This window comes from Rhincodon typus, chromosome 26, assembly GCF_021869965.1.
Source record: "Rhincodon typus isolate 14 chromosome 26, sRhiTyp1.1, whole genome shotgun sequence".
In the NCBI taxonomy this organism is placed as follows: Eukaryota; Metazoa; Chordata; class Chondrichthyes; order Orectolobiformes; family Rhincodontidae; genus Rhincodon; species Rhincodon typus.
In genome coordinates, this window is record NC_063357.1 from 7,433,646 (window position 1) to 7,457,859 (window position 24,214).

A 24,214-nucleotide genomic window follows, 5' to 3' on the forward strand; every position below is an offset into this window, starting at 1 on the left:
CGAAACGTCAGCCTTCCTGCTCCTCTGATGCTGCTTGGCCTGCTGTGTTCATCCAGCTCTACACCTCATATATCTCAGATTCTCCAGCATCTGCAGTTCATACTATCTCTGAAACAACCTCTATTTACTCAGTTGCTGGGCCTTGGTTCTCAATTGATCCGCAGAGCAGTAGAACAATTACATAGGTCAACCTTGTGATGAAGTGCTGTACATTGGAAATAGTAGAGGAGCAAAGACCAAAGTTTATCTTGTTCGCCTTGTACCTGTCTGGTTGTTGCATGACACAATCATGCTGGAGCTCGAGATTAATTGCAACAATTAATCTCTAACAATTAGTCCACAACAAATCCAGATTGACGAGAAATCCCAGTGTTGGACAGCCAAAGTGTTATGTTCGGAAAAGAAATCAATTGAAGTCTGCATTTCAGTGAATCAGTACTAACTGCTTCCATTGTCTCCTTACAGGGTTTCTTCATTAGTTGACCACTCATTCAGTACAAGATTGATTGTGGAGGTAAATCCAGCCCTCCTATGCCCCTCCATCTATCCCAATCACAACCCAACCTCTATTGCACACCCAGTTCTACTGTTCTGGAGTCACAACCATTGGGAATCCTAGTTGCATGAGACTTCCACTTCAATGACACTGGTCACATGCTCCTGTTAAATGATAGCAAAGCACTGGTCAGGAAAGCTGTTTCAATATTGCATGGGTTTAGCAGAGTAACTAAAATAACCTCAAAACAAACTTCTAGTTTTCATTAGCAAGGATGATTGGGTTAAAGGGACATGGAAAATTCAGTACGTTTAACGTAAAGTTCACGGCAGGTTATGCCCCATGAACCAGACGGCAATCACTCCTTAAATACAACAGAAAAAGCAGCGTAGCTCAGAAAAATAGCGACCTCAATGTTAGGTGTACCAATGTGCTGGAGTTTCCAAAACATAAAAAATAATTTCCTTGATACCAACAGCAATCCAGAAGAAATAAAAATGAGCAACACCAGCCTTGGCTACGTGGCACCTTTCTTATCTCTGAACTTCAAGATTGTTGGCTCAAGTCTTTCCCCAGAACAAACACAAAAGGCAATTATGGGCATTGAGTAAACCTTAGCAAGATCCTATTTAAAGTACTTTGTTCATTGTAGGATTGTCAGGTGGACATAAAAGATCTCTTAACCCTACTTTGAAGAAGAGCAGAATTATCTTTCGTATCTTCAACAATATTTATCGTCCAGCCAACAGATTATCTGATCATTATCATGTTTCTGTTTGTGGGATCTTACTGTGCACCTGATTGACTGCCACATTTCCTACATTACAACAGTGACTCCACAATCACAGAACCTCGCTGGCTGTAAAGCACATTCGTGGTTGTGAAATATGCCGTTTACCTGCAACACTTTCTTTGTGTCCGTTGCTATAGGAGGGAATATTGAGGCTTTACGGAAGGTAAAATGCAAATTTCTCGGCAGATATTTTGAGATAGCTAGTGATAATAACTTTTTATTATCCATACTGTGAAATGTCAATCGCTGTCAAGGCCAGCGTTCATTGCCTTTGGGAAGGTGCGAAGAGCTGTCTTGTAGAAACACCAAGTAGATTTGGTGTGTGTGCACCCACACGGCTGTTAGCAAAGGGAGTTGTGGGATTTCAATCCGGCAACAGTGAAGACAATGATGTATCTCCAAGTCAGGACGGTGCGCAACTTTGAAGGATACTTGCAGTTGGTGGTGTTCCTGCTATAGGCATTATATTCACACCAAAAACACGAGCATGTGTTCTTGGCACAACTGCAGGACTGAAGGAGTGCTGCACTGTCGGAAGTGTCGTCTTTTAGATGAGACATGAAACAGCAGTCCCCATCTCCACTCACATCTGGCCATGAAAAGTGTCACTGCATGAATTCAAAGAAGAGCACATCAGTTCTCCTCTGCCATCCTGATCAATATCTGTTGTTCAGTGAACACCACAAAAAACAATTACCTGGTCATTATCAAATTGCTAATTGTGGGAGCTTGTGTCTAAATTGGCTGCTGCATTTCCTTAATTACAACAGTGAGTCCAGAGTCCATTTCAGAAATGACTTCATTGGCTGAATTGTGTTTGGGTCATCTCCAGTAATGAAGTCCCTGCCATCTGCAATGTTGATTCAATGCCGAATGGACCTCCATTGTTTTAACTGTGCCCTTGACTCCCATTCTCAGTAAAGGACCCTTTCCAGTACAGATCCCAGCAGCTCCTTTAGCCTCTAGAGCTGAAGACTCACCATGTGCTTGTACTGATCAGCAATGGAGTTAGCCCAGATTCTATGATTGCGGGAAGAGGGGGAAAGTCTTGAGAGTCTGGCTCAGGGCTTGACTCAAGTCCCAGGGAAGAAGGAGGAGGTGGTTTGGGCACCACAGCATCTCCTAATCCAATTGCAGATGACCAAAGGAGGTAGCTTCCCACCAGGAACAAAGCTCGCTGCCATCAGGGCAATATATCTGCATCAAAGCTGCTCCCGCTGAGACAGCAATAGAGAAAGAGGGAAAAGAAAAATGCCATATCACCTGAATCAAAAATAATTGGAGAGAGCATTGGAAAATAATCAAGATTGACACAAACAAACACTCTTGCGATTCAACAGCCATCAGACATTTAATATAAAGGAACATTTCGCTGATATAAAGCAAAATGAGATGAAATAAAACAATGACCACATCAAAAAAAATACATTTCTTATCTTGCTGTTGTATCACAAATTTAATTTATAACTGAGGTGAGCAATCTTTTATTAACACGCATTTATCTTCTTTGCTGGAAAGCTCATTGCTCCTCCATTCAACTCTCCCCTCGAACTTTTCGCAAAGCTGTTGACTCCTCCAGACCCCATTGTAACGCGATGTTTAGTGTGGAGTTAAAATCATCGCTGGAAATCAGTGTTGTGTTTACAAACAGTGTTTGTGAAAAAGATGTGGTTTTCTTGTGTGTCATAATTTCGGATGGTGTTAGTGAGTAATTATACCAGCATCAAAAATTTAATTCAGCCTTACTGAAAAAAGGCAAGACAAGAGAGGGCTTATCATCCTCTCACAAGTACAGACGCACTTCAGTTAAACATTTCAGTAACATGTTGCATATGGATTGTGCTGTCAGGAATAAACAGCAACGTTGGCATATCACAAGTGATTAGAATCTTTTTGCACATGAGTTCCTCAGCGCACCTCACTCATCTGTACCACAAAGTCCTGCAGGTTCAGAATCTCACTGATCCATGGAACTATCTGCAGCAAGGCATTAAGCTAAAAGGAAGCACATCATATTCCAGTGGTGGAACTGAATCATGCTGCACAGACTGACTTTGTACAGGGTAGAATCACACACCTAAACGGCATATTTCACAACCACTAATGTGCTTTACATCCAGCGAGGTTCTGTGCTTGTGGAGTCACTGTTGTCATGTCGGAAATGTGGCAGTCAATCAGGTGCACAGTAAGATCCCACAAACAGAAACGTGATAATGACCAGATAATCTGTTGGCTGGAGGATAAATATTGTTGAAGATATGAAAGATAATTCTGCTCTTCTTCAAAGTAGGGTGTCATTGGGATCTCATCCCTTGATTGGGGTTGTTAACTTGGACCAATCAGGGAGCCCCAGCTGCCAGAAATACACAGGAGATTCAGACAGTCTCCTTATTCTGGCGACTGGCTCTGAGCTAGCTGGTCAGACTCTATGTACTGTGCTTGTGTAATTAAAAGGTGATGTGGTGACAGGAAACATATCTCTGTGCAATTATTTCAGTGGAGCTGAAGGGGTGTCTTTTATTCATTCGTTCATGGAATGTGGGTTTCTCTCACTGGGCCAGCATTTCATGCCCATCCCTGATGCCCTGGCGAAGGTAATGGTGAGCTGCCTTCTTAAACTGCATCCCTTGTGACCACTAAGATAGGGAGCGTCAAATTATAGATAAAGTGTATGTTTTAAAATTGAGGTGTTGTTTTTGTCTCTGGTAGTCAAAGTAGCTGAGTCAACACAAAATAGATAGAATAAATAATTTGTTATAATCAAACACAGAACTGTGCATACTGGAATTCTGAAACAAAAACAGAAATTGCTGGAGAAACTCTGGTGGCATCTGTGGAGCGAAAGCTGAGAATGTTTTGAGTCTAGTGATCCATCTTTGGAACTGATAGTAGCCAGGAAAAGGTAGTGTTTATTGCTGAAGATGGGTTGGGGGAGTGGAGGGTGGTGTGGTGGTTGGAGCAGTGTTGAGTGGATCGGCACACTGAACCTAGAGAGAGAAAATGAGAGTCAGGGGTGATAGCATTCTCAGAAGAAAGAAAAGCTGATAATGGGACCATGAGGCGGTGAAAATGGAAAGCAGCCCATGTGATGACAGGGCCTGGGATGTGTGGATGGATCAAGGACATAAGATCATATTTAGGTTCTAGAATCAGTGAACTCGATATTGAGTCCTGAATGCTCCAGGGTCCCCAAGTGGAAAATGAGATGATGTTCTTCCAGCTTGCTCTGGGCTTTGCTGGAGCACTGCAGCAAAGCTGAGACAGAAATTTTGGCCAGGGAACAACATAATGGTGTGTTGAAGTGGCAGGCAACTGGAAGCTCGGTCATTTCCACAAACAGAAAACATCCTCACAAAGAGGAATTACACTGTTAACTTAGTTCTTTTTTTAATAATCAAGTTTACTCTGGCAGTCAAAACAGACAAGATCCTAAAGAACAATTTTTAAAACTCCTCCTACAAAATAAAGAGGAAAGCTTGAATCTAGACAAAATCCTAGTTGCTGTTTGGCCTCCCAGTGCTAACCGGCAGAGAGGGCGCTCCTGGTTGATTCGCCGTGAAGATTGAAAGTGGAGCCTCTTGCTGTCCCTGGATAGTTGCCAGCCAGGTTCAGAATCAGTCCCATGTGGTGCTGTTGCTGCTGCCCGGGGTTTAAAGGTAATTTGGGGTCCGTTTTGCTTTTTGTGTTGAATGTGAATACTTTCGGATCTGTTTGGGACTCCTTTAACTGTGGGTGTCACTCTCTCGGGTTAATAACGGTGGGGGTGGTGGGTGAATTAAAATCACCTTTTTATCAGGCCATTGCTGAAAACTCTGCTCATTGCATCTCCAGCAGACCCCCTTCACCATGCTGTGCCATAGTCTTTGCTCCCCAGGGTTTCCTTTACCGGGTTGCTGGCCTGTGCGAAAGAATCCTGGAACTGTAACAATCTGAATTGTTACTGTTGCCACATTCTGAAACAGTAACAATTTCAATCGCCTCGCTTCTCTGTTGCTGCACTGAGTTTATTTACCCTCCTTACTTTTCATCGGGTTCCAGAGACCCAAGTAATGCTCTGTGGAGCAAATATAGAAACTGCTGGAGAAACTCAGCAGGCCTGGCAACATTTGTGGAGAGAAAGCAGCGTTAATGTATCAAGACCAGTTCTTCAGAACTGGACTCCAAACGTAAACTGTGCTTTCTCTCCACAGATGTTGCCAGACCTGCTGAGTTTCTCCTGCAATTTCTGTTTTGTTTCAGATTTGCAAAATCTATCTGTGGTTTTTCGTTTTATTTTAATGCTCTGTGGGTCTGGATTCAAATCAGACTGCGGACGTTTTATTTTTGAGGCATTCAAACAGGGCATTGGGTGATGATGAGCAGGAAAGTTGACGTTTTGGGTCAGGACCTTCAGAAAATTTTCCTGCTCCTCTGATGCTGCCTGGCCTGCTGTGTTCCTTCAGCTCCACGCTGTGTTCCTTCAGCTCCACGCTGTGTTCCTTCAGCTCCACGCTGTGTTATCTCTGACTCCAGCATCTGCAGTACACACACTCTCTCATTGGGTGGTGATGTGCAGTGATATGGGGGAAAAGGAGATTAGCACTCTGCCATAGAGCAGGGGTAGGCAATAGAGCAAGCATGATGGGCTGAATGGCTTCTTTCTGCACTGTAATAATTTTGTGATTCTGGGGCTCGGAATACCTAAGGGGACACAACTGCTGGTGCCCTGCCTTTGCTCATCCTGATGTGGGCAGGATATATTAGTCACTTCTTTGCTAGGTGGGAAGACCTGGAATTCCCCCTCACACAGTGCTGTAGGTGTAGGCTCACTACCTGGGCTGCAGAAGTACAAGAAGGAAGTTCAGCACCACCTTCCAATGGGTGATTACAGAAGGTCAGAAGAATTTTGGTGATGGGTCACAGCTCATAATGAATCAACAAAAAGTAAAGCATAGCTGGGTCCATCTGATCAGAATGTATCAGCTGCTCACTTGATAAGTGTTTGGGACATTGGAGAACTAAATCACTTGGCTTAAGAAGAAGCTTGCATTTTTATAGCACAGCCTTGGAATGGTCAAGAGCACTTATTTAATGATGAACTTCTGGTGGTAATATTGCTGAGATTAAGAGTCATGTTGCCAAAGTTTTTTGTTTAGCACTCATCAGGATAAATGCAAGAATGCAAAATTTCAAACAATTGCAATGACTTATGCACAGGAGAAAAGGGAGCTGATTAGTTAGCAAGTTGCTTCTGATTAGCTGATTCATTACCATGGAGAAAGCAATGGCAAACTTTAAGCCGATCTCCCAGGTAATTCCAAAAAAGAACAAGTCTTGAACATATTCCTTTTGTTTGCAGAGTGGGTCACTATGTATAAATACAAGTTGCTTCTAGCAGGTGCAAATTCACCACGTTAAAAGCTCCACTGGTTTTAAATGGTTTATACTGGTCGTTAGTGTAGCTATTAGCATGCTTATGATTGTTCTGTACCTGCTGCTTGAATGTGGGATCATGTCAGTGTTTCTTGCAAATGTTCTGCCTGTTATGAACAGCTGAAGAACATGTTCTTTGATTAAATTAGCCAATTGCTGCTGTAAAATAGGAAGCATAGCAAACCATCTGTGCAAAGATGTGCAGGTTAGGTGGATTAGCCATGGGAAATGCAGGGATGGGATAGGGGGATGGGTCTGGGTGGGATGCTGTTCAGAGGGTTGGTGTAGACTTGATGGGCGAATGGCCTGCTCTCCCACAGTAGGGATTCTATGAATCTGTGCATAGCACAATCCCTCAAACAGTATTGAATGACCAAAAGATGTTGGCTGAGGAATAAATATTGACCGGGACATTGGATAGCTCTCCCCTGTCAATTTTTGAATGCCATGGGATCCTTTATGGGAGAGAGCTGACAGGGGCTTGGTTTAATGTCTTCTCTGAAATTCAGTACCTTTGACAATGCTGTGCTCACGTCTGTCAGTAGTTCTCATTACTTTTGTCAGTACTGCACTGGGAATGTTAGCCTGGATTTTGTGCTCCCATCGCTGGAGCAGGACTTCAATGCAGAACCTTTTGACAGATGAGTGCTGTGCAACATTTGTGGGTGGTGTGCAGTTCTGTGACTTAGCCCCTTTCCATTTAATTGTGCTGTAGTTTATGTTCTTTGCTTTGATTCTTCATTTTTAAATTTCTGATTTTCTCCTTGGGTTCAGTGTTTCTGCACGCCATATGACTGGATCACGTGACCCAGAAACATACAATATGTCATTATTCACTTGAAATGCAGGAAATGACTAACGGGGTATGCCTGCACATAACTCCATGAACTGGACTGCACCCTACGCTGCCACATTAAGGTATTTACTTCAGTAAATACTCACTGCAACGTGGGCTGCCAAAATAAGGCATAACAAATGGGAACAGGAGTAGTCCCTCTGGTCCCAGAGGCTGTATCAACATTCTATAAGATCATGTCTGATACAACATTTCTCACGTCCATTTTGTTGCCCTTTCCCTGTACCCTCGATTCCCTGAGACTCTTGTTAATCAGACATCCTGATTCCTGAAAGCTTCTTGACTGCAAATAGGATTCAAATAAAGACCACTTGTCTGTGTGGATGTAGCCTCGCCAACTTGTAGGAAGCTCTACGCTGCTCCGAACAAAGCACTTTGCTGGATTGATGTTTGTTTGGGCACTAGATTTAATGTCTGCCCAACTCTGTCATTTGTCAGAAAGACCTCCTGCTGTGTAGTAGCAATTTATGATTTAACAAACCTTTCAACATTAGATGATAAGTAACTTTCTGGGGATTTCCAGCAGTGTGCTTGTGCTGGCTCTTGGAGAGAGTTATCCATCAGCTCCATGATTAAAAATAACATTCCCTTCATGACCATTACTACTGCTGCTGCCAGAAGTTCTATTGTCACGGTATGTAGTACTCGTCCATCTCGCACCTCCCCTTGCTGTGTGCTGTCTGCAACCACTTTGTGACATCTATCATCCAGCTTGATGCCTCCATGTGCTGCCCTCTGCTTTGTGTTCCCAAAGAGCTCTCTGTAATGTTTCAACTCTGATCAAGTGGCCAAAATAAGGCATAACAAATAGGACCAGGAGTAGTCTGTTTGGCCCCAGAGCCTGCACTTCCATTCAATAAGATCATGGCTGATTCAACATTCCTCACGTCCACTTTGCTGCCCTATCCCTATACCCTCAATTCCCTGATTGATCAAGAATCTATCTCTGCCCTAAATATGTGCATACAATCTGCCCTCCCTAGGTCTCTGAGGTAAGGAGTTCTAAAGGCACTCAACCCTCTAAGAGAAGAAATTCCTCCTCATCTCAGTTTTAAATTGGCGTCCCTTTATTCTGAGACTGTACCCTTGGGTCTTACACACTCCCATGAGGGGAAACACCCTGTCAACCCCGACCCTGTCAACCCCTTTAAGAATCCTGTATGTTTCAAGGAAATCACCCCACATTCTTATAAACTCCTGTGAGTAGACTGCCACCCTGTTTAGCCTTTGCCCATACAATCCCTCCATACCAGGGATCATCTTAGTGAACTTTCTCTAAACTGCTTCAACTGAAACAACATCTTTCCTTAAGTAAGGGGGAGCAAAACTGCACACAGTACTCCAGATGTGGTCTCACCAGCACCTTGTACAGTTGCAGTAAAACTTCGCTACTCACACACTCCAACCCCCTTGAAATAAGGGCCAAAATTCCATTAGCCTTCCTGATTACCTGCTGCACCCTATGTGCTAGCTTTCTATGTTTCCTGCACAAGTACCACCAAATTCCTTTGTATTGCAGCTTTCTGTGTTTTCTTTAATTTTAATTTGACTTTCTTTCATGCAGACCATTCTGTTTTTGTCTCTGTGAGCTGATTTGCTGATGTATCCGCTCTGCAAAGTGATTACAAATGCTGCAGTTTTCACAAGCCTTGATGTTTGATTGGCTTCTCTCACCATTTTTGTTTTCCAGCTCTTGTTTAGCGTCCAGCAATGAAGGAGGGTAGCCAGCGGTTGCTGGTACAGTTCAAAGATGAGGGCGGGGAGATTCTGGGGGCACCTTTAGATGTTCCAGTTGACATAACCCCCGACAAGTTACAGCTTGTGTGCAATGTTCTGTTGCCTAAGGTAAAATCATCTCACGTTTTAGACAGTCATATGTGGAATACCATGGCGCTTACTGTGTCTCTCGCTCAACTTCTCACTCGCGTTCATGACTGTGTTTTCAGCTTTGTCTGTTAAATGCACAGGAGCTGGGTCTTTAATTATGTGGAGGTGGTGGGCATTAATTGGGAATTCACCCATTCTCCGACATACAGGAGCAAGGTCTAAGTCATACCAATCTGAAGATATCTGAGCGTGTCTCACTTCTGAAGCAAACTCAGGGGGCCTCCTCAGTACTTGGACAGTGAGGGTCTTATGGTGCAGTGTTAATATCCCCACTTCTCGGCCAGGAGGCCAAGTCCCTCCTACCCCGAGGTGTGTCATTATACATCTGAACAGATCGATTTAAAAGATATATAGGGGCTGACTGACATTGCAGTTATTGGGTTTTTGGAATGGTTCAAGAAGGCAGGTCAAGTAGACTTCTTAATGGGATAGATTTTCTTAAAAAAAGATGAAAGGCTATTTCATGAGCTCGTCTTTCTCTGTGATGTCTACCCTTGAAGAATTTTGATGGAAGTGGAGACTGTCATGAGCAGTGAGAAACTTCCCCTTGTCAGTGTTGGGTGTGATCGGGAAAAGGCTACAAATCCTCAGATGCAGGATCAATCGGTTCCTGAACTCATCATGAACTTCTCCATCAGAACTATTATTTTGAGTTGATGCATTGATGACGATACGTATTCAGGGTGAGATTTGCTTGTTATTTTAATTGCATTTGGATAGATTCAATGCATATTTTAATTAAAGTTAGATTTCTGCAATGGATTTTTTTCTTTTGTTGTTATTAACTTTTTCATAGAATCCCTACAGTGTGGAAGCAGGCCATTCAGCCCATCGAGTTGCACCAAACTTCCAAAGAGCATCCCACCCAGACCCCCCAACCCCTTACCCTGTCCCTGTAATCCTGCATTTCCCATGGCTAATCCACCAAACCGGCGCATCCCTGGATACTATGGGCAATTTCTCACAGCCAATTTGCCTAAATTGTACATCTTTGGACTGTGGGAGGAAACCAGAGCACCTGGAGGAAACCCATGCAGACACAGGGAGAATCTGCACAGACGGTCGCCCGAGGCTGGATTGAACAGGGGTCCCTGACGCTGAGACACAGCAGTGTTAATCACTGAGGCACCATGCTGCCCAATGCTTATCTGTGAAATTTTTTTCAATGAACAAGTAGCATACACAAACGAAATTTTGATAGAGTTTTCAGTATGGGCAATGAATTGAGATATTCTCTCAATGCTGCATTAGAGTGTCACGCTAGATTTTTGTGCTGAAGTCCCTGGGAGGGTTTTGAACTTATGACCTCCAACTCGGAGTGCTACCCACTGAGTTCCACCTGACACATTTATGTCAGTCTGATGGGACGAGGGATTGCGGCTGTGAAGAACTGCGCAGACGCGATCGGGGCTTTACCGTCGTTGGGGGATGCGCTGATAGGAAGCGGGAAATTTGTGAGGAATGGAAAACAGGTCTGCAAGCTGAGCTCCTAATCGTGGGCAAAAAGGGGAGGAAAATTGCTGTCTTTAAGCATCTTTGTTACATGAGTATTTGGACGTTGTACCAGTCAGGATTGATGACCAGTGGTTCATTCTTTTAATCTGGTTGACAGGATGCTGGCTTTGCTAGCTGGGCCTGCATTTGTTGCGCCTCGAGAAGCTGGTGGTGAGCTGCCGCCTTGAACCGCTGCAGTCTGTGTGATGTAGGGACACCCACAGTGCTTTCAGGGAGAGAATTCCAGGATTTTGACCCTGCAATGCTGAAGGAGTGGAGATATATTTCCAGGTCAGGCTGGTGAGAGGCTTGGGGAATTTGCAGAGGGCGGTGTACATCTGTATCTGCTGTCCTTGTCAGTCTGGGTAGCAAAGGTTGTGGGTATGAAAGTACTTTGCTGTCGGTCATTGTTCATTTGGGGTAAAAATCATCGGGTAGCAGGTGGCCAATGGGGCAAATAAACGAAACGGCATTTTCTGATGATTTCAGGATGATCCCCCGCCTTTGGCCTTCTTCGTGCACGAGACGGAGATTGTCACCTCGCTGGAGAAAACGCTGCAAGAGCAAAACGTGGAAACGGAAAATGTTATCGACATTATTTATCAACCGCAGGCAGTGTTTCGAGTTCGGGCTGTGACACGTTGTAGCAGCTCACTGGAAGGACACACTGAAGCGGTCATTTCTGTGGCCTTCAGTCCAACTGGGAGGCAAGTCTCTCGAAGAGAAAAATGATTTAGATCTGCTCCTTTTACATTAGCTGTGGTCCATTTGGTAGCACCCTGATTTCTCAGTCACACAGTTGCTGGTTCCATTCCCGTTCCAGGCCTTGAGCTGAGAAACCAAGGCTGACACTCCAGTACAGTGCTGTGGAAATGCTACACTGTTAGGAATGCAGTCTGGTAAATCATAGAAGTTTTATGCGCGGAGAAAGGAAATTTAGCCCTTCATACTTACACTGGCTCATTAAACAAGCATCAATACCTCGTGCCAACCTCCTGCTTTTTCCTCATACTCTTGCACATTATTTTTATCCAAACAAATGAGACTTTTTTCCGCTGGAGCACAGGAGGTTGAGGGGTGACTTTATAGAAGTTTATAAAATCATGAAGGATATAGATAAGGTAAAATAAGGTCCCCCCTCAGCCTGCTACGCTCCAGTGAAAAAAGTGCCAGCCTTTTTGGTCTATTTTTATACCTCGCACCCTCCATTCCTGGCAACATCCTGTGAAATCTTTCCTGAACCATCTACACTTCATAGGCACTTCATTGTCTGTAAACAGTCTAAGTCCCCCAAGGTTATGAAAGCTATTATAGCACTCCTTCCCTTTCCTAAGTAAACAAACAGAACGGTTGTGTAGTAATACATAATGCTTTCCTACATTCTCAAAGTGTCTAAGTTTTCACATAGTAAATGTTTTTTTGAGCAAGGGAACTGAGACCTTCGGGCAGTCATTCGAACTTACGATCAGGTCCGTGTCGAAACTCGGGAAGTAATTCTTCAGATGGCTGTAAAGATGAATCTCTGGGAGGGTGGGATTTTCTTACGTGAAAAGATTGTGGAACCTGGGCCTACATTCTAGAGAGCTTTAAGGAATGAGAAGCAATCTCACTGAAATTTACAGGGTGTGACACAGTGGATGTAAGAAAGATGTTCCCCGACTGGTGAGTCCAGAATTGGGGAACTTCGTCTCAGGAGGAGGAATTTCCTCATGCAGAGGGTGATGAATCTCTGGAATCCTCTATCCCAGAGGGCTATGGAAGCTTAGTCACTGACTTTGAGACAGAAATCAATAGTCACTAATGACGTTAAGGGATATGGAGATAGTGGTCAGACGTAGGGTAGAGATAGATGATCTGTTTGAATGGTGAAGCAGAATTTGATGGGTTGAATGGTCTACTGCACTTCTGTTATTATCTATGTAGTACCGTTAATGGTTGGTGCAGTTGATTATACTTGGTGCGAATTGCGTATGGTGTGCAGTATTGACACATTGTCTCTGATGTTTAAAGGTACCTAGCAAGTGGATCAGGAGACACTACTGTGCGGTTCTGGGATCTATCAACTGAAACCCCTCAGTTCACATCTAAAGGCAAGTTCACTTTGAGCAATATTGTCTTTCCGACACAAGACACAATGACCCCAATCTTTTTTAATTTCTGGTTTGAGATCCTGATGCATGCAGCTTTTACTGGGAAGGTGACTGGCCTCCCCTCCAGCCTGTACATCACAACATTTTTAAGCAATAGTGTGAAGTGAGACCAGAGGACATTGATTTAATTTATTAGCTTATACCTTGGAGTTTGGTTAAGTTGGTAACATTTAGAGTCATAGTCGTACAGCATGGAAACAGACACTTTGGTCCAACTGATCTATGCCAACCAGACATCCCAAACTGACCTTGTTCCATTTGCCAGCATTTGGCCCATATCCCTCTAAATCTTTCTTGTTCATAAAGCCATCCAGATGCCTTTTAAAATGTTGTAATTGTACCAACCATCACAACTTCCTCTGGTAGCTTGTTCCATACATACACACACCACCCTCTGTGTGAAAAAGCTACCCCTCAGGTCCCTTTTACATCTTTTCCGCTCTCACCTTAAACCTATGACCTCTAGTTTTGGACTCCCCCCAACTCTGGGGAAAGATGTTGTCTATATACCCTATCCATGCCCCTCTTGATTTTATAAACCTCTATTAGGTCACCTCTCAATTTCTAACGCTCCAGGGCAAAAAAAAGCCTCAGCCTATTCAGCCTCTTCCTATAACTCAAGCCCTCCAGTCCCAGCAACATCCTTGTAAATCTTTCCTGCAGCCTCTCGGATTTAATAATATCCTTTCTATAGACGGGCGACTAGAATTGTACACAGCATTCCAAAAGTGGCTCACCAATGTCCTGTACAGCTGCAATATGATTTCCCAACTCATATACTCAATGCACTGAGTAATGACGGCAAGTGTGCAAAATGCCTTCTTCACTATCCTATCTACCTGTGACTCCACTTGCATGAAACTATGGACCTGCACTCTTTGTTGGGCAACACTCCCTAGGGCCCTACCATTAACTGAATAAGTTTCCATTACCGAGATGTAACACCTCACGTTTTTCTAAATTAAATTCCGTCTGCCACTCATTGGCCCGTTTGATTAAGGTCCCGTTGTACTCTGGGATAATCTTTCTCCTGAAATGAAAAAGAGGATTCAAGTGAACAATCTCTTTCCTTTTTCACATTCACAGAAGTGTCATGACACAGAAAGAGGCCATTTGGCCCATTGTGCCTGCACGGCCTTGTTAATTGAGTGTCATTACCTCGTGCCAAGCTGCTGCTTTTTCCCGATAACCTTGCCCGCAATTCCTATCCAACAAATCCCTTCTTGAATGCCTCAGTTGAACCTGCCTCCACCGGGTTTCCAGACAGTGCATTCCACATCCTAACTACTCGCTGAGTGAAAAAGTTTTTCCTCAATTCGCCCTTGCTTCTTATCCACATCACTTTAAATCTATGCCCTCTTCTTCTCCTCCCGAGTATGAGTGGAAATAGTTTCTCCCTGGCTATTCTATCCAGGCCACTCATGATTTTGCAAACCTCCATCAGATCTCCTCTCGAAGGAAAACAGTCCCAATTCCTTCATTTCAAAGTTGAACTGAAGTTCCTTCTCTCTGGGACTATTATTACAAACAGCTTCCGCACTCTCTCCAGTGCATTCACGCCCTTCGTATGATGTGGTGTTTCAAATGCAGCAGGTGGCGCTCTTTCTCCAGTTGGGACTGAAGCCGTGTACATTCTTGGGCATTAGAGTAGAGGGAGCTTAACTCTACGTCAAACTCCCGTTCCAATCTCAACCTGCGAGCAATGTTCCCTCTAAGCTGCACAGCTGTGTGCGGATGCAGTCACTCCAAAGTTCTGCGCAATGCGATCAGCGTTGGCATTTCCATAGCAGTATTGACTTCTGGTTCTGGAAGTGGTAGTCATACTGGGGCTTGGAGGCTCGTGTAGTTGATAGAAAAATTGGAGGAATCACTGTTTGCAAGTGCATGATGCAGAGAAATTACAGAGAGGGTTCCATCTCCCAGCACTGCCTTCCCTGCGATTAGTGTGATATTTACCAAAAAGACAATGTTGGGTAGTTTCAACATTGTAGGTGATATTTTAGCTCATGCTGTGTCAAGTGTGGCTCAGCACTATTACTCTGAAGCAGAAGGACTGACCTGCTCCTGAGGCTGTGGCCCATTGTAATCCAGGCAGGGCTTGAAGGCGTGCCACGTTGTCAGTACCGTGTTTCAGGTGAGATGCTAAATCAAGGTCCTGTCTGCGATCCCTGATGGATCCCAGGGCATTATACCGAGGAGGATGTAGGGGAGTTACTGACGGTGGTCTGGTCAATCAACAACTCGATCGACAACCTGCAAAATTAAAAGTGCAGGTGATCTGGTCATTTGCACAGTTCTGTTTGTGGGAGCTCGCTGTGCTTTAAATTAGCTGTTGCATTTCCTATGTTGCAACAGTTGGCAACATGGAAAAACAGTTGTTTGTTGTCCTAAAGCACTTTGAGACATGCTGAGATCATGGAATGAGCTTTATAAATACCAGTTCTTCTTGATGTTCAGTGCTGCAACTCTGTTCTGCTAACAAGCGTGAAAAGACCTAATAACATTGGTTTGAGCTCTTTTGAAGATATAACTTATGTGTATCTAATGCTGTTGCTTTATAATGGAGACATCAACCTATTTAAAATTGTGGACAACGCTAATCTTGTTCAGGCACCACTTTGAATAGTCTAATTTCAAGGTTGTAATGGTTCCGCTCTGGGCAATTGCAATTTAAACTTGCTCTTAACTCACTCCATTTCTGTGCCCTGTCTTTGATTATCTGTCTGTCTTTAATTCAGTGGAATTTTTATGGCAGTGAGCGAAATGAGATTGAGTCTTTGCAATTATTAACAAACCAAGGAAACTCCGACAAATTACAGTGGATGAGTTAATTTTCCATTTGAGCAATGTGTCTTTCATTAATAGTTCAAAGTCAGCAAAATGGTCAGGAGCTAATGTGCCTGAAAAGAGTTTCATTTCTTTGCCCTTAGGTCACAAGCACTGGGTATTGAGCATCGCCTGGTCTCCTGATGGAAAAAAGCTGGCTTCTGGGTGCAAAAATAGTCAGGTATTTAATCTTCTAAAAAAGAGAAAATTCCTCTCCAGGGTTTGTCTGCATTTATCAAAACTGTCAATCAATGTTAATCTTTTTTTCTGGTTATTAATTATTTTTTCACACTTAAACTTTCCATTGATTCTCTCGGCAACTTGCCCTATTTAAGAGGGAGTTGGAGCTGTTTAAAAAGCGGGTATCTCAAAATATTGCCATTGGATTTCACATTTCCCTTGAACATGCAGCTTGTCTCAGTAAAACAACAGGATTCGCTGAGTGTGGCCTGAATAAGCAAGCTGGAATCTGGGGGAAAGATTTTTGGTGGGTCATTTCAGGAGAATCAGCAAGTCGTGTGTATCTCTGGGTGAAGTTATATGTTGCCTGTTTAATTTCAGATATTCTTGTGGGATCCGAGCACAGGCAAGCAAATCGGAAAGGTTCTGACGGGGCACTCAAAGTGGATTACATACCTTTGCTGGGAACCACTGCACATGTGAGTCAATAATTCATAAAAGAACGGTACAGCCAGTGACAGAGCAGTTGTCCTGTTGACAACGGTTTTAACTTTAGTGGCCAACAACTCAAGGATCTACCGATGGATAGTGATCAGCACTGTAGCTCGTGATTTGAAAGACATCTCCTCTAACAGTGCAGCACTCCCTCAGAACTGGACGGGACTATCAGCATGGAGTTTACTGCTTGAAGACCTTGAGTCCACAATTTTTTGGTACAGATGAGAGCAAAGCTCACTACAGTGAGTGACCACTTCCGAGCAGCAGAGATTTTGGGCCGATTTCTTCCCTTCCACTTGCTGTATTGAATGAGTGATAATGCATTATTTAAAAGCAGTGGAAAGTGGGTCATAGCTAATAGATGATACATGAGAATTGTTTCAGAGATAGTAGGAACTGCAGATGCTGGAGAATCTGAGATAACAAGGTGTAGAGCTGGATGAACACAGCAGGCCAAGCAGCATCAGAGGAGCAGGAAGGCTGACGTTTCGGGCCTAGACCTTTCTTCAGAAATCATTGTTTGAGAATTGTTTATGGTTTACATACCAGTGGCTCACTGACCAGTGTTTATGTTATTAGAGGACCCACACTTCTTATACTCAACACAACATACTACGTTATTGTCTTACTCCATACGTTTATACAGTGATATAACTTATATAAGACACAAGTTCAGTCTGAGCCAGAGCATTGTGTCACCTCTGAACGTCACACATCTTTGGAAGAATGTGAAAGCATTGGAGAGAATGCTGGAAAGATTTCACAAGAATGGTTCCAGGGGTGAGGAATTCTTGTTGTGAAGATTGATTGAAAATGCTCAAGCTGTTTTCCTTGGGGGAAGTGGCGATCTGATAGACGCTTTCACAATCGTGGCCAGAAAGTGGGGAGAAAATGTTTCCACTCATGAAAGGTTTGACAGCAAGATGTCACAGATTCAAAGTAATTCATTAAAAGAAGCAAAGGGCACATGAGGAAAAACTTATTAGGATCGGTCTGGGTCCACAGCTTTTTGTCATTTATATGAATGATTTGGGTGTGAATGTAGGAGGTACGGTTAGTAAGTTTACAGATGACACCAAAATTGGAGGTGGAGTGGACAGTGAAGAAGGTTATTTAAGACTATAATGGAACCTTGATCAACTGGGCCAATGGGCCAAGGAGTGGCAGAAGGAGTTTAATTTAGATAAATGTGAGGTGTTGCATTTTGCTAAGGCAAATCCGGGCAGGACTTGTACACTTAATGGTAGGGCCCTGGGGAATGTTGCCGAACAAAAGGGGCCTTGGAGTGCAGGTGCATAATTCCTTGAAAGTGGAGTCACAGGTAGACAGGGTAGCGAAGAAGGCATTTGATATGCTTGACTTCATTGGTCAGTGCATCGAGTATAGGAGTTGGGAGGTCATGTTGTGCCTGTACGGGACATTGGTTAAGCCACTTTTGGAATACTGTGTGCCATTCTGGTCTCCCTGCTATAGGAAAGATGTTGTTTAACTTGAAAGGGTTCAGGAAAGATTTGTAAGGATGTTGCTGGGATTGGAGGGATTGACCTATGGGGAGAGGCTGAATAGGTTGGGGCTATTTTCCCTGGAACGTCGGAGGCTGAGGGGTGACCTTAGAGGTTTATAGAATCATGAGGAGCGCAGATAGGGTGAATATTAAAGGTCTTTTTCTCAGGGTAGGGAAGTCCTAAACTAGAGGACATGGGTTTAAGTTGAGAGGGGAAAGATTTAAATGCGACCTGAGAAGCAGTGTTATCACACAGAGGATGGTGCGTGTATGGAACGAGCTGCCAGATGAAGTGGTGGAGGCTGGTACAATTACAACATTTAAAAGGCATCTGGATGGCTTTATGAATAGGAAGGGTTTAGAGGGATTTAGGCCAAATGCTGGCAAATGGGACGAGATCAATTTAGGATATGTGGACCGAAGGGTCTCTTTCCATGCTGTATAACTCCATTACTCTATAACACAGTGTGTTTAGGGTCTGGTATGCACTACCTCTGAGAGATTGGAGGCAGCATCAATAGAAAGCTTTCAAAAGGGAGTCAGACTGTTACTGGAAAAGTGAAAACATGGAGGAGGCAGGAGAATGACACAAAGTGAATTGCTCATTTGGAGGGCTGGTACAGACATAATGGGCTGAATAGCCTCCTTCTGCACTGTAACCGTTCTGTGACAATTCTTACTGTGCATTGGCCAAAATTTATTTGTACTCTAAGGACGGACAGGATTGATGTTAGGAATGGGAAAGTGGATCTGATAAAGTTGCAGCAGGGTCTGTGCTTAACTTGACTCTCTGTTTCTCTTTCACGGCAACAAGCGTTCACTTTTCTGAATTAACATCTTTTTTAAGCTAGATTTCTGCAGTTTAACAAAGTGCTGTTTTTTTATTTTGTTTGCCTGTCTGGGCAGAAATCCACAGTGTCGGTACCTGGCCAGCGCGTCTAAGGACTGCAGCATCCGCATCTGGGACACAGTGCTGGGACTCTGTGATAAGATCCTGACAGGACACACGCAGTCGGTAACCTGTGTGAAATGGGGCGGTGACGGGCTCATCTTTTCCTCCTCGCAGGACAGGACAATAAAAGTGTGGAGGGCCCTAGACGTGAGTGGGCTTCGCTTTTTAAAGCAGTGGTCTGAAAGTAGGAGGGCCAGGTGAATGTGGTCTTTGTAGTGATTGGAACAAAGGCCTGGGGGATCTCATTGTGCGAGAGTCTCGATTGGGGTTGTTAACCTGGGCCAATAAGGGCCTTGGCTGATAGATATACACAGGAGATTCAGAGGGTCTCCTCAATCTAAGGACAGGCTCTGAGCTGGCTGGTCAGAGCCCATGTACTGTGCATGTGTAAATAAAGGATGACTTAGTGATGAGATACTGGGCTCTGTGCAGTTATTTCAGTCTTGTTTGTGTTATGGAGTGGGTGTTTGTGGACAGTGGGGAGAGAGACAGAGGAAAATTTGCAGGCAGTATCTGCTAAGGCAGTCCAGCTGCTGTAGATGCACCATACAATATCCCGAGTTCAACATGAGAACCGGCTCCTGACTGGGATTCCACAACATGAGTTGGGTGTAACAATAAACAGTCTATAACAACTTGTTGAATATCTAGAAATATTATCTCTGGACTGAGAGAACAGGGATCTAGTCCCACCTGCTCCAGAGGTGTGTAGTAACAGCTTTGAACAGGTTGATGAGAAAAATAGGTTAAATAAAAAATTTAGTCAGTGAACAGTGAATTGTTCAGCTCAGTGATGAAGGAGCTGTGCACAGGAGGGCAAGAGATGAGGTTGACATATTTGCACCATCTTCAGTGATAAGAGCTGAGGGGATGATCCATCTCAGTCTTTTTTTTTTTGACAAGCCCACTTTCAGAGATGTTAAACAAAAGAAAAAGGAAATTTGGAATCATGGGCATTTAGAATACTGTTAGCATTGCTGCCTCACAGCACCAGGGGACCCAGGTTTGATTCCACCCCAAGACGACTGTCACTGAGGAGTTTGCACATTCTCCCTGTATCTGTGTGGGTTTCCTCTGGGTGCTCCGGTTTCTTCCCACAGTCCAAAGGATGTGCAGGTTATGTGGGGTTAAGGGGATAGAGTTGGGCTTGGGTCTGGATGGGATGCTCTTTGGAATGTCGGTGCAGGCTCAATAGGCCAAATGGCATCTTTCCACCCTGAAGAGATTCTGTGGCTGAAAGAGGTAATCAGTTTGTCCAGAATGTCTTTTCAGTGAAGCTTTGCTGAATTGATTAAAACAAACTGGAATCATGGGGCTCTTGTGGCTCAGTGTTAGTATCCCATCTCTGGGCTAGGATGCCTAGGGTTCAAATCCCACCTGCTCCAGCAGTGCATAATAATATCTCTGAACATGTTGATTAGAAGACATCTAAGAGAAGAATCTACTAATTAGAGGGACTGTTTTGGTGTAATGGCAATGTTCTTACCTCTGAGGAAGGAGGTCTACTGACACCTGCTCCCAAGGTGTATTAAAGCAACTCTGAACAGGTTGATTAGAAAATAAAACTTTGCTTCACTTTCTTGTTTGGGTTCATTGGTTACTATATTAGATTTCTGGCCTCTAGTTTTGGACTCACCGTAAGTGGAACCATTTTCTGTAAATCTACCCTATCAAACCCTGTCAGCACTCGTTGTCCTGTCAATTTGATTCTGATTGCTGGCTATGTTTTTTCTGTGAAAGGTGAATTTCCTTGGGTATGTTGTCATGGCAACAATTTGCACTCTTTTTAAAGTCATTGAAGACCATTCTCAAGATGTTCAATTCTGAAGCAGGGTCACTGAACCCAAAAGGCTAACTCTTTCCCTTTCCACAGACGCTGCCAGACCTGCTGAGTTTCTCCAGCAATTACTGTTTTGGTTTCAGATTTCTGCAGTTCTTTGTTTTATTCTCAATTCTTTGTTTGTGAGGCATCAGTTTCAGAGGTGGGGATCGGAGGGGTGTGTATTAAATTGGTTTGTGCACGGTAAGCGTCTATGTACATGATGTACAATCGATTGCACACTTGACATTGTGAATGTGCTCCACTGTATATTTAGGTCTTGGAAAAACAAAACAGAACAATTGCTGTAATAAATATGCAGGGGCCAGTTTGATAACTGCTTCATAAATTGTGTGTGTGATCTGTTTTCAGGGGGCTATGTGCAGAACGCTTCAGGGCCATGCACATTGGGTAAATACAATGGCACTCAGTACTGACTACATACTGCGAACCGGGTCCTTTGAACCAGCCGAAGCTACAATTGTACCGCAGGACAGGACGGATTCCCGTGGGTAATCGCGTTGCCTTTCTGTAGCCCGTCTCCTCTGCCAATATTTGTCTTTGCACTCGTATTGAAAGAGGAACTTCCCAATTCTTGTTGTCTCATTTAAGGAAGGGTGTGCAGTGTTTCACTGTTTAAATACGATATGGAGGTGCTGGCATTGTACTGGGGTGGACAAGGTCAGAAATCACACGACACCAGGTTAAGGTCCAACAGGTTTATTTGAAATCGCAAGCTCTCGGAGCCTCAGTCCTCCTTCAGGTGTTGGTGGGAGAGAAAGTATCAGACACAGAATCTGTAAGTAACCTGTGTCTGATACTTTCTCTCCCACTAACACCTGAAGAAGGACTGAGGCACCAAAAGCATGTGTTTTCAAATAAATCTGTTGGACTATAACCTGGTGTCGTGTGATTTCTGACTGTTTAAATACTGCTTTGCTTTTTCATCCTTCCTGCCAAAGTGAAAACTTCACGTTATTCCACACCATAGTCACCTGCCATATTTAACCTATCTATAAATAGTCTGAACCCGTGTTATGTCACCTTCATAAAATACTTTCCTACCTATCTTTGTGTCATCTGTACATGTTGCCACCAGGCCTGAATTTTCCTCATGTAAGTCGGATATAAATTGTAAAAAGTTGAGGGCCGAGCACAGACCCCTGTGAGACCCCATTTGTCACATCCTGCCAACCTGAAAAAGAGACCTAATTAGGTTCTCTCTTCTGTCTATGCTTGTAAGTTATTGTGTGCTCGAAATAATTTTTCATGTAAGACCTCGTCAAATGCTTTCAAGAAGTCCACTTACACTACATCTACATCTCATGCTATCCATTTTTTTACATTTTAACTAGCTTCTTCTCGTGCTGTATTGGTCTTGATTAACTTTTTAGTCATTCTCTGCTTTTCTTTATATTCTGACCAGTCATCTCACCTGCTACTCTTCTTTGCCCAATTGTATGCTTTCCCCTTAGGTTTGATGCTACCCTTAACTTATTTAGTTAATTGTGGATGGTTGGTTCTTCCTTCAGATTCTGACTGTTCTGAAATATCCCTTGAAATATCTGTCACTCCTGTATTGAACTGTCTTATAGTCTAATATACTTTGGGGCCAGCTCATCTTTGATGCCCAGTAGTTGCCCTTATTTCAGTAGGAAATGCTAGTTTTAGTGCCATTTTTCTCCTTTTCAAACTGGATGTAAAATTCAATCATATTATGAACGCTTCTACCTAGAGGTGCCTTTTATTCTGAGGTCATGAATTAACCCTGTCACATCACACAATACTAAGTCTAGTATAAGCCTGGTGTCTGGTCATTTCCAGAGTATGCTACTTGAAGATGATAGCCTGAAACTCCTCATCAAGGCTATTATTGCCAACATGAATTTTCCAGTTTTTATTATTTGTGCAGGGAGTCCCTGATTTACAAACGCTTGTACTTATGAATGTGATCCCATACATTGTTATAACTTTAAAGACCCAACATACAAACATTTCCTGTACTTATGAACAGCTGCTTTAATTGTCTTGTATTGTGTTCCAACAAATCAACTTGCAAATGGACTCTAGAATGGAACCTGGGGACTGTCTGTAGATTAAAATCACCATGTTTATTGACGTCTCTATATCACGACCCCCTTGTATCCTTCCTGCATCAGGTACTGTTTAGTTACTGCAGATCACTCCAACCAGTGATTTATTTTTTCCCCCTAGTGTTCTTCACTGTGAACCAAACAGTTTCCACATTCTGATCTCCTGAACTAATATGACACCAGTACTATCTTTGATTGGAGTGTTACCCCTCTGCTTTTACTGAACTTCCTGTTCTTCCTGAACATAATATACCCTTCAATATTCAAATCCCAATCATGACATTCTGCAGCTGTGTCTTTGCACTTGCTATCAAATCATATTTGTTCGTTTCAATGAGTGATATAAATTTATATACTTTGTTATGAATACTGCAAGCGTCTTTAGTTTTTTTTGTTATCTTTGTATTGACTGCTGGTATATTCTTCTGTTTTTCTGTCCCTGAGTGACCCTCCTTGTCCCTTCATTTTCCCCCTGAGTATTTTGCTGTCCTGCCTCCTCTCTCTCCCTTGGTTTGTTGCATTTACCTGAGCTTGATCCATCACCCACCCCCACTTGATGTTGGGGCTCACGAGAGCACCAGTCTCAGGTGGTGGGTGTCCCCAGTGGTACAGACACTTCCTTCCTCAAAACCGGTGCCAGTGCCCCACGAATTGGAACCTGCTTCTCAAACCGTCTTTGTGCCACACGTTCACTTCACTAGTTTTATTCACCCTGGTACCAATGTATTTCAGATAGTAATCCAGAGATGATTACCTTTTGAGGCTGTACTTTTTAAATTTAGCACCTAACTTCTCATAGTCCCTCAGCAGACACTTTTCCTGATGTGTTGATGCCAACGTGAACCACAACTGCTGGATCTATATAAATGCAAGTAGTTGTTGCTGTTGAACTGGCGTTGACTTGTATAAAGTGTCTTTCTCTATACTCCACCACTCTGCAACATGTTCTAAATATAGCGCAGCTTTGTCAAGTCATGCAGGGAACTGGAAACAGTACAACTGGGAAGTCTTTTTCCTGCAGGTTACCACAATTAAAATACTTTTAAATTGATTTGAGGAGCTGTGATGTTGCTCCATTTATGGCCATCAACTAGATAAAAGGCTGTTGATAAAACTGCTGGAGTCTCATTTTCTGCTAATGTTTTATTTTGCAGTGGAAGAACTGAAGCAAAAGGCACTGCAGAGATATGAACAAACCAGGGTAAGGGAGCAAAATTGGAAAAAAAAAGCAAAGCGATTGATTTCGAAGACCTG

General features: G+C 43.4%; 1 protein-coding gene across 3 annotated transcripts in view; it reads left to right on the forward strand.

Moving 5' to 3' along the window:
• The first annotated feature begins 3,741 nt into the window (after positions 1-3,741).
• nle1 (notchless homolog 1 (Drosophila)) overlaps positions 3,742-24,214 on the forward strand; it is a 31,797-nt gene continuing 11,324 nt past the window's right edge. For 2 of the 3 annotated variants that reach the window (XM_020528677.2, XM_048612727.1), the window contains exons 1-9: positions 4,826-4,945; positions 9,248-9,402; positions 11,428-11,645; positions 12,949-13,028; positions 16,019-16,095; positions 16,476-16,573; positions 19,003-19,195; positions 21,240-21,375; positions 24,115-24,161. In XM_020528677.2, coding sequence (XP_020384266.1) covers positions 9,268-9,402; positions 11,428-11,645; positions 12,949-13,028; positions 16,019-16,095; positions 16,476-16,573; positions 19,003-19,195; positions 21,240-21,375; positions 24,115-24,161 — 984 coding nt within the window. In that variant the 5' untranslated portion in view covers positions 4,826-4,945; positions 9,248-9,267. Of the gene's footprint in view, positions 3,884-4,825; positions 4,946-9,247; positions 9,403-11,427; positions 11,646-12,948; positions 13,029-16,018; positions 16,096-16,475; positions 16,574-19,002; positions 19,196-21,239; positions 21,376-24,114; positions 24,162-24,214 lie in introns of those variants that run through there. The other variant, XM_048612726.1, reaches the window with a different exon arrangement.